The sequence below is a fragment of the Marmota flaviventris genome, chromosome 13 (genome assembly GCF_047511675.1).
Source record: "Marmota flaviventris isolate mMarFla1 chromosome 13, mMarFla1.hap1, whole genome shotgun sequence".
NCBI lineage: Eukaryota > Metazoa > Chordata > Mammalia > Rodentia > Sciuridae > Marmota > Marmota flaviventris.
The window spans coordinates 32057443-32068547 of NC_092510.1; the positions used below are offsets into that span (position 1 = coordinate 32057443).

At 40.3% G+C, this 11105-nt stretch overlaps 1 protein-coding gene across 1 annotated transcript; it reads left to right on the plus strand.

The window, feature by feature from the left end:
* The first annotated feature begins 1203 nt into the window (after positions 1-1203).
* Zfand5 (zinc finger AN1-type containing 5) lies at positions 1204-10552 on the plus strand. Its single transcript, XM_027940070.3, has 6 exons — positions 1204-1753; positions 5687-5846; positions 6266-6377; positions 6976-7079; positions 9206-9331; positions 10318-10552. Exons 2-6 carry the CDS (start codon positions 5696-5698, stop codon positions 10464-10466), a joined length of 642 nt encoding a protein of 213 aa, XP_027795871.1. The 5' UTR covers positions 1204-1753; positions 5687-5695; the 3' UTR covers positions 10467-10552.
* The last annotated feature ends 553 nt before the right edge of the window (positions 10553-11105 follow it).

An 11105-nucleotide genomic window follows, 5' to 3' on the forward strand; every position in this document is an offset into this window, starting at 1 on the left:
CGAAGCACAACTTAAACATACAGGTTTCTGAGTTTTACCCCAGAACAACCAAAACCATACAAGGGGGAGAAACCTAAGAATCTTTAAACAATCCTCAAGTGATTTTTTTTTTCCTGATCAGCCAATGGGAAACACAGAAAGGGTCTGTCCCTCCACTCTAATGCTGACTCTTAACAGTCCTAAACGTTATTTCTACGTGTTTGTTAGATGATTGTTTACCAGAAAATTTCAGCAGTCCTTTCTGTCTTGGTAGCGCTCGAGTTGAACCAAGTCAACTCGAACAACTGGATAGATCAGTTGAATGTGTTTTTGTTAGTGCTTTGAAAAGGTTCAGTGTTTGGAGCTCTTTCACAGAAGTCGGCCCCTTGCCTCTTTTCTAATCGCCTGCCTAATCCCTCCCCTCTTGAATTTGCTCCTGCACGAAAGCTCTGCTTCACCTCTTGCAAATCTCGGTCTCAAGTCTAGTTTGTTTGTCCCTTCACCACATTTCTTCAGCAGAACATTTGGTGCTTTCCCAGTTCATAACCCTTTGCTGGAGTAGTCCATTTCCAGGGATTTTACAGGCTGGCCAAAACAGTTTGTTCAGAACAGCGACGCCAGGCCGAAGACTGGCAGCCAGTCCGCCCAGCGTTTCCTGACTCTGCACAACCACCCGTGACCTTGGGCGAGCTAGCAAGCCAGCAAGCACCGCCTAGCCCGCGCCTTCCGGGAGGCGTCAGGGCAAGGCTCAGGTTGGACCTTGGAACTGAAAAGACGCGGGGGCGGGGAATGGAGTGGGAGGTTTCGTAAACAGAAGACCCAAAAGCCAAGGGTCCTTTCCTGGAGGCGAAATCTAACATTTGGGTGGAGAGCGGGGGTGGGGAGGACGTCTGCCCAGGGCTTGAAACAATGAGAACTCGTTGAAAAGCAGGCTCGAGTGAGAAAATCGGAAGGAGGGAGGCTGAAGGCGGACAATCGAGTTAAAAATAGAAACACATCCTCCACTGCGCTGGCTCTTTCCAGCTCCACCCAGAGGTCGGCCGCCTGGCTAGTGACTCGGCTAGGCGAGGAAGACGCGCAGCCGGGCTCGGTTCCGCCCCCGGAGCCCGTGACCAAAGGCCGGGGGCGGGGCCTCGGGCCCGTGACGTAATCGCGCTGCCCGTCGGTGCCGACGGGGTTTTCGCTGACGCACAGGTCCCGCCCCCCTCCCCCCTTTCCCTCACTGCCCGAGCGCCGGGCGAAGAGCGAGCGTCAGTCGGCCAGATCGCGAAGCTGTCTGCATCTGGACTTCGCGCTCTCTCCCTGCCGGGAGCCGCGCAGCTTCCCCGGCGGTGGCGGAAACGACGGAGAGCGCCTTCGGCGGACACTCACAACGCCCCGACCTCGCTACGTGCGCTCCCCTCAACCCTTTCTCGGTCCACCCGGTCGCGCGTGGAGGCGTGAGACGACGACGGGCGAGCTCCTAGAACAGCGTTAGCAGCCGCGGCCTTCGGTCCTCCCTCCGCCTCCTCCTCTGCATCCCCCCCCCCGCTTCCCTCCTCCCACTTCCCAAGCTCCGGCGTGTCCCGGCCACGCTCGGCGCTGCTGCAGGAACAAAGAAGGACCCCGCGGCGGCGGCGGCGGCGGCGCCACCTCCGCCTGTGGCCCCGACCCGCTCCTGGCCCGTGGCGGCGGCTCCAGGCGCCCGGCTCGTCCTTCCCGGAGGCCTCGGCCCGGCTCTATCGCGCCGGCGTCGCGCGCGCGACCTCGACTTCTGCATTCCGGCCCCCGCAGGGTGAGTGGTGCGGCGCTGGGGGCGGGCTCTGGGCCGGGGGTCAGAGTGGAGGGTCGGGGCGGCCCGGGCTTGCGGCGAAGCCCGAGTGGGCCGCGGATGGCGGAGTCCGGGGAAGGAAGCTCCCCCGCCAGCTCAGGAAGCACAAAGACGGAGGCGTCATTTGCAGTCGTGGCCCGGGGCCCGGCTGCCTGCGCCCCTGGCGTGCTCGCAGTCGCACGGTCAGGAACAATGCCTGGCGTGCGGCCTCGGCTGGGCCGGGCCCTGGACTCGCGTGTCGCTCCCGGCCCCCCGCAGCGGCGGCGCCCGGTGTGGGCAGCCGGACCGCGAAAACAAAGACAGAGGCAGCAGCCGCGCCCCGGCCCCCTGCCCGCCGCTTTGCCAGGCTTTTCCTCTCGAATGAGCCGTTCGGGGTCGCGGCAGCGCGAGCCAGGCGGGGAGAGGGGCCGGCAGGGCCTGCAGAGCTGCCGTTCTGCATGACTCAGTGGTTTTGGGAGAAGGCCCTGTTGGGCTTTCCTGAGTGAGGCCTTCCCTTAGAGGGGAATGGGGGGGCCAGTGCGACCCAAACTTGCTCTAAATCTGCTGGAGCATGGAGTCTAGGGTGCTCTTCGTGATATTTTAGTTTTTCCAACGTCGCTGCGTTTTCTCCCCCAAGATTCTTTTCATGGAGGAAGTGGAGCACCTTTCTCTTTGTTTCATGCATTTAAGCTGGTGAACACGAAATTTTGGGCTGGCTTTCCATGCACTTCATGTATCTTGTGATTTGAGGAATGGGTCGGGATACGTTTATTGATTGAATCCATCCCAAGAATTATTGCCCGAGGAGATATTTAAGATAAAGTAGTATATAGGTCACAGCTTTGTTTAAACCTTTGGGCTTCAAATCATTTACAAACTTAAAAAAAATCTAAATAAATTTCATTTTGCTTCTCATTTCTAAGTTTTTCTTTTTTATTTTTTTAGTCAGATTTGGGGACTCCATTTGATGAAAATGTTGCAATTTTATTTTTTGAGTTTTTTATTAAAATGTCCAAAAAATGAAGGATTGGTTATAGTTCACTATTTTTGTCTCAGGCCTGACATTAAGTCTAATCAAGCTACTCTTAGCAGAAGTAATTCAGATCTGAAGAGTAAGGACTTGTCCAAGGTCACTGGCTTACTGGTAGATTAGGTACTAGAACTCAGATCTCAACTCAAGGTGAGTGGGGGGTTTTGACGTCTTAAAACACCATATGTATCTGAAACACCTATATCTCAGAGGTGTAAATGCCCTTTATTCGGATTTTGGATTGGAGAATATTTTAGTTACACAGCAGGTTTTTTAGACTATGGATTGGAAAAGCTACAAACTACAGAAAATATGCATTTCCTCTATGTCTGATAGGAATGACCCATGAATACAGAAGTTCCTAACAACTTTAAAGGTGGTAAATAGTAATGGTATATATTTTTTAAAGACAGAAAGGAAATGCTAATAGTGAACACTCACCCCCAACTCAAATGGTTTCCTCTAAACGTAAGAATTCTTTATGCCTCTGTTCCTTCTTCACTGCTTGTTTTTTTGTAAGCAGTCCTGACCATTTGGGGCTTTGTGAGTGATTAATGATGCTTGGATCTTCTAGATTGGATTTGAGATTGTTCTCTAATCCTCCCTATTAGAAAAAAACTGGCAGCCTTAATCACATTTTGTTTTGTTTTTCTTATTTTCCATATATGAATGTTGCATCTTTTAGTTCTTGAGGTTGTGTAGGAGTTGTCAGGCTCTGAGATATAAATAGAAGCTGATTTCAGAGGCCCCTGTTGACTAGGCTTTATGTGAGAGCCTCCATCCAGCTCAGCCTGTCACATTGCAGCCTTGTGACAGGCTGAAGCGCCCTCCCATGTGATCTAAGCTGCTGAGAAATATTAAGGCAAGCTGTGCACATGTGATGGCATTTAAAAGCTGGCTTTCTAGGGGGAAAAACCTAAAGATGGGAAGCCCTGAAATAATAAACATCCAGTTTCTGTGACTGAATTCAAAATTTATTTTCAGTGAATTAAAGGTAGATGATTTTGAGGAAAAGGAAAGGTGAAATACTTTGTCAAAATGGATTGTTATTAGGTGGGAAATCCCATATAAACAAATATTTTATTCATATTAAAATCATTTCATGTGGTTTAATTGGTTGGGCTTAAATTGAGGACAGTGCTTTTAAAGCCTATGCCAAATGACACTGGAAGCTAGGACAGAAAGTGAATTAGCATAGTTCTAAACCCGGCTTCAGGGAATGACCCAACTTTTCTCAAATGGCAGTTTACTTGTGCATGATGGGAATGAAAATACACAATTCATTATGAATAAATTTTTTTGCTCTTGATATTTTTAACATTGAAAAAGTCAAATAAAAATGTTTATTAAACTTCATAAGTGATGTTGAAATGTTTACCCTGCTCTAAAATGAGTCAGCTAAATTCTACTTACTATTTAAAGAGACACTGTCAACTAAATTAATCATTGTTTTAAGCAAGTTGTGGATCTTGGTCATTCTCCATATAAGCTTGATTTGCTTGAAATATGGAGTCCTTTTGCTAATAAGGAAAGGTTGCTATCATTTAAATGTTTGGGGAATAATTGTAAGGATTCTGGCCAGGTCAAAATTGTTTTTCACTAGAGAGGGAAAAGGAAATGGTGGGGAGGGTGTCTCATAAAAATCAAAGGGAGGCCAGTAACTAAGTTGAGGAAAGGGAGTAGGGAAAGGGAAAATGTGGGGAATGATATTGACTAAATTATATTGTTGTGTCATGTCCATGTATAAATATGTAACAAAGAATTCCACTATTATGTATTATTATAATGCACTAAACGCAATAGGGCAAAAAGAATATTTAAACAAAAATTATTCCCTTTATTTTTGTAATTTTGACAAAAAGTACTTATTAAAAACATATTTTAACTCACTAGAATGTATTTTGTTTTAGTTGGAAAAATGAGTGACCACCACAAGCTAGAGCATATTTCCCTTAATTAGATGCTCTCAAATAATGCTTTTTACACAATTTAAAAAAAAAAATTAAACAGTATTTTCTCTTACCAGAGGAAAACTTATTAAATTTAACACATTACTATGTTTATGTTGATTCTAACAAGACTTCTGGAAAAGCGAAGGGTATGCTTGCTGTTTAAAGTTCACTGGGGTAAATGAGCATTAAATACTAACCATCAACTAAGAAAAATATTATGCATTTATATTGCTTTATATATTAAATTTGAGCATGGAAAGGTTTTTTGTGTGTAAGGATGACAAATGTTATTAGAAAAGCCTTTGGTTCAGAAATTTATGGTTAATAAATGGTGCTAAAAGGTGCTTTAAACAAATCATATTCCTGTCTCACAGAATTGTCAGATTACTGATGGCACCAGAATATGTCCAGATATAATTTTAAGGTGAAATCAATATTCAGCTAGTTTAAAGAACCACTAATAAATACAGAAATAGTGATTCGTTATGATTGAGGTGTTCCCCTACCATATTTGGAAGTTCCCTCTAATATTTTTAGCTAACAAAGTTAAAAGACATCATTTGGGATGGTTCACTTGTAGTGCTGGGGAGCAGAAAGTCCAAATACCAATTTCTACTGTTGATTAAAACAACTCTTGTATCCAGCAGGCAGTCAGACTGAATTGAAGCAAAGAATAGTTAACAGGTAAAATAATAAATTTTGGTACTTAATGGTAGAATTTCCTTTTGGTTCTAAAACAGTTCCTTTAATGCTCTTTGTTTTATAAAGGCAACAAAATATTCCTAATTGTCTGCTCAGTCTGGAACACAATTTGGGGTTTTGTTAGTAATAGATTGGTATTTTAGAAATAACAGGTATGCTAGTTATTGTATTCTGCTAATTTATTTTGGTGACAATGCTACTTACTAAAATTTTGTTATTTTGTTTTGTTTATAGCAGAAAAATATGGCTCAGGAGACTAACCAGACCCCAGGGCCCATGCTGTGTAGTACAGGATGTGGCTTTTATGGAAATCCTAGGACAAATGGAATGTGTTCTGTTTGCTACAAAGAACATCTTCAGAGGCAGCAGAATAGTGGCAGAATGAGCCCAATGGGTAAGTTATTTCCAAGGAAAACACTTGAAGAACTGGTGGACAGAAAATATAGAACCAGAAATTGGGGCCCAAGACTGAGAATGCTGAAAGCCCAAGGAGAGAAGACCTGACGAGTTTAAAATTAAAGCAACAGCCCAAGTACTTGACATGACTGCATCCATCAGGAATGAATGACTATCTACAAGCATCTCTTAGCTTTTTTGGTTTTCATTTTTGAGGTTTTGTTTCATAATTGTGTTCAATGGATATGTCTTTAAATTTTTTTTTTTAGTTTGGATACTCAAGTGTAGGATTGCAGCAAAGTGAAAGTGCTTAAATCACTAACCTAATTAAATGCAAGTATTACTACTTATTAAGTTGACACTAAGTGAGTTTTTGTAATGTTGATTTGTTTCTTACAAATTCCTTTTTTTAAATAGGAACAGCCAGTGGTTCCAACAGTCCTACCTCAGATTCTGCATCTATACAGAGAGCAGAGGCTAGCTTAAACAACTGTGAAGGTGCTGCTGGCAGCACATCTGAAAAATCAAGGTAAGGTTGAACATTTTTTTTAAGAGTTTAAGACATGGAAGAAATCAAGATGTTTGTATCCGTGTACTAAAAAATATATTAATGTATCCAGATGCCCTTGGCTTTGCATGTATTGGACAAAAATTCCAGTGCCCTTAAATCTGACTCTTTAGGTGGTTGAGTAAAGATGTATATCACAGTGTACTCCAGAAACCCTTCAAAGACACTTATGTTTTGAAAGCTGTATTTTAATTTCCTTCTAACTGAAGTTTAGGGATTATAGAGAGTGTTATAGTGCCACACAGGTATTTTGGCACAGCTGCTCCTTTTGTCCTTGAATTATAGGCATAGCTAAAAATTCCTAGTTGATTATAATAGCGTATGGTGACCTTATACAAATAAGCAGCCTTAAGTTAATGAGCCATTTATCAAATTGATTGCTTTCTTCTCAACCATTTATGCTGGGCATCCAAAATCTTTTAAAATTTTGCAGGTTATCTAGCTCCACTTGATCATGTTGGAAATAATATATAATTTAAAGTTGAAATGACAACTTATTATCTCAAAAAGAAGTACCCTTAACATCTTTAAAAATAATTGTTTGCTTGAACTCAAATAGAAATGTGCCTGTGGCTGCCTTGCCTGTAACTCAGCAAATGACAGAAATGAGCATTTCAAGAGAGGACAAAATAACTACCCCGAAAACAGAGGTGTCAGAGCCAGGTATGCTTTTTGTTTAATATGAGTTCAGTTCTGGATTTGGTAGTACAAGAGAAAGTTGGTGGCGGGATTCTCCTTCCCATTGAAGGACCAAAGAGGAGGGAGAGCCATGAAGTAGAGACCAAATAAAGAACTGCTATCTTTTAAAGTATCTTGAAGTATAAAACAGCTATAGTTTTTGCTCTCTTCTCCATTAATTGCCCCCAGGCCTACAAATTACCAAGATTATAATCTGGAGACTGGATGTGTTGAGAACTTAATAAACTTTTCAAGACCATAAAGAAAAAATTTATGGTCAAGAGCAATAACTGTTCAGTCTTGATATCGTCAATGTTGTAGAAAACATTCAAGCAGAGAACCTATGGAATACTAAACATAAAAAAAACAGGATCCCTGTCTCATTTGTAGGAATTTAAAGCTCAGTATGGAAGGGCATTTTGGGTTTCAACAGGTCATGACTTTGAGGCTGTGTTTATAGCACAGCCAAAAGTGCCCTAATGTTACAAGACTGACTTGTTAGAATTAGCTATGTGCACATAGTTCATTCAAATCAATTCATCCTTTCTCGGTAAAATGGTGACGGAATACAATATAAAAGTAAAGTGTGGAAAAAATAGTGTCAGTGGTTGTGTAATTTTCTTTGGAGGCTTGCTATTGCTAACATTGGAGTCAGTTTTATCTGTACTGTTGTCAGTCTCTTTAAGTGAGAGTCAAATATTTTGGCCATCAAATGGCAGGTGAATCTATATATTTGATGTTTTGAAAGGAGTTTCATCTTATTTTTTTTTTTAATTGCTGACATTGGAAGCATATTTTGGGGTTAGATCTGTAGCTAATACATACTTTTATTATTACTTGAGAGACATATTGTGGTTCACTATTTATTCTATTTGTTCTTTCTGTATCACTTTTCTTCCTCTATCCTCTTCTTTATATGTCTCAGGAACTTACTATTCCTTTTTTCAGGTGGGGGCAGAGAAATGGCTGACACCATTCTCATACTCCTGTTTACTCTCATACCATCAGAATTATATTAAGGTTGTAATAGTAGCTTACTAAGAAATAGTAGTAGATAGAATATTTTCTAAGTCAGGTATTAGGTATAAATTCCAGTGAGGATATAGTGCTAATGCAAATGAAAAGTTGGGGCAGTTTTAAGTTCACATTAACCCAATCTGTCTGCTATAAAAGCTTGGATAGACAAATAGCAGTAATGCTAGAATAATGAATAGGCAGTAATTTTAACATTACATATATACATTGATTTTTCTATTCTTAAACCTTAGATCAACGTTAAAACTTTAAAAATTTATAATGTTTAAGGTATAGTTGGATTTATGTAAGAAGTACGTTTTGGTCTTTTGTCTTAAAGAACCAGTGGGGTTATGTGCTTTAATGCAGTCTGCATTTTTTTAATGTGATAAATTCTATCAATAAATGTGATCTAAAGCTTAGAGGTGGAGAAAAGGTGGGGCTTTTTGTAGATAATATCTCACTACTCAAAGTAACACTAAAAAAATCCTGTTCTGCCAGTAGAATCCTTAATTTTCTAAAATCAAAACCTTACAAGCACTTCTAGATTGTTTGCAGATCTAACAATGTGACTTGTGAAAATGACAAAGTGATTTCATTAAAATTTATAAATGGTTTGGGCTTTGTCAAAATTTGTTGAGGTAGTCAGCATAAAAACCAACATGGTTTTATAGCCAGGTACCTTAGAACTTGGCAGTTCTATCTAAGTAATGAATTCCAGCTGCCCTAATTCAGAAGTTCATGTTTAGGAAATTGCAATACAGAAAAACTAAGCATATAAGCAGAATCTCCCCAGGTCTTTAAAAAAATAGAATTCGTATTTTGTTTTCTAGTATTGACTTGTTAAGACTGAGATAAAGGAATATACTAACTGGTGATTTTATAAAATTTTAGAGGAGCCAAGTAGTTGTCTAGGAATTGCCAGGAAATTCTTAGACTTTAAGAAGTTTTGTCATTCAAGCGGAAGATTTTAAGAAAGGATTCTTAAACATTCTATGAATCTTATTCCTTCTTTTAAATATTTTTCTTTTTGGCTTAGATCATTATCAGCCAGTGGTCTCTGGAGAGATCTCTTAATTTTTATGCTTATTTTTCAGTTGTCACTCAGCCCAGTCCATCAGTTTCTCAGCCCAGTACTTCTCAAAGTGAAGAAAAAGCTCCTGAGTTACCCAAACCAAAGAAGAACAGATGTTTCATGTGTAGAAAGAAAGTTGGCCTTACAGGTATTACAAACGCTTAAGAATGTATATTTTACTGACTGCAATTAAAGAGTTCTTGGTCACTGTGAAGACTTTCAGGGAGAGAAAGTTTTCCATAGTGGGCTAGGAAGGACGCAGCAGTGTTAGATTTTAATTAGTTAAGAAATTGGGTTTAATTTCCATCTGTCTTCCTAATGTTATGATTATTGTTATCCTTATCTTCAGGCTTCTGAATTATTTTTCTCTTTTGGATTGACAAAGACTTATCACTTTTGATACTTTCCTTTGTAACTCTTAGGGAAAAGGTAACTGAACTAACATATCTGCCTACTTTGAACTAGGGATGAAATGCTTTTTTTCTTGTCTCCTTGAAACCTCAGAATGTTATGGTCGACTTTATCTAGTTTTCACTTGAAATACTACCATTTACCACATGATATAGTAGAAGTAGATATAGATATGCTTGGGATTGGGAGGGAGGGTACTGAGGATTGAACCTAGGAGCACTTTATCACTAAGCCTTATCCCCGTCCCGTCCCTTTTTGAGACAGAATTGCTCAATTGCTGAGGCTGGTCTTGAACTTTTGATCATCTTCCCTGGGATTATAAGTGTGTGCCATGCACACCTAGGGCTATATTTTGAATTCAGGTCAACCTGTATAAATTCTACACTGTAATATCTATAGGAGTTGATGGAAGGAACTTTGTAGAATTAACTGACGGATAACCCATTTTATTTTCTTCATAGGATTTGGCTTAAGCATATTTCTTTAACAGTCTGTTGCCCTTTGAGGGTAAGACATAATTGTAGTTGTTTGAATTTCTCATCATATCAAAATAGGCTAAAGCTCTTTGACAATTTAAATTTGATAGCCTGCATCAAGATTTGACAGATTTCCATGTTGTAAAGCAATGAAAATATGATTTCTTTTTTATAGTAAGGCTCCTTTTTTTAATTCTTTTAATTGCTACAAGTTCCCAAGTTACCCTGCTTCCTCTCATCTGTACAGGATTTGACTGCCGATGTGGAAATTTGTTTTGTGGACTTCACCGTTACTCTGACAAGCACAACTGTCCATATGATTACAAAGCAGAAGCTGCAGCAAAAATCAGAAAAGAGAATCCAGTTGTTGTGGCTGAAAAAATCCAGAGAATATAAATTACTACTTGTGAAGAGACTGAAACTTTGTTTTTATTTTAATATATCGTAGGAAAACATTAAAGAGCAGATGCATGGCCATTTTCCTTTGATGTTCTCCAGAGTTTTACTTTACACTTGTCTGTCTTATAATTGATATTTTAGAATGTTTGGGTGTTTGTTACAGGCAGAATTGGATAGATACAGCCCTACAAAATGTATATGCCCTCCCCTGAATAAAATTGGATAAAAATCTGCACAGCAAATTGAAATACACAAATAATAGGGACAAAATTTAGTTCCCATGTGCCAAACAAAATAAATGAAATCTCTGCATGTTTGCAGCATTATCTGCCTTTTGGGAATGTAATCAAGGTATAATCTTTGGCTAGTGTTATGTGCCTGTATATTTTTAAAAATGGTACACCAGAAAAGGACTGGCAGTCTACTTCTGTCATAGTTTTAACTTCACCTTCTTAATTTTCACATGTTCTTTGGAAGCAGGAAGAATGCTGTAAGGAGGATCAGATCTTCCCATGAAATCAGTATTTGGTGCCCTATGTAAACCTGGTTCAATTGGTCTTATAAAAGCTGTCAAAAAAGACAGTCTGTGAAAGGTAAACATCACAGCTGGTTAAAAGTAAAACCATCAAGCCAACA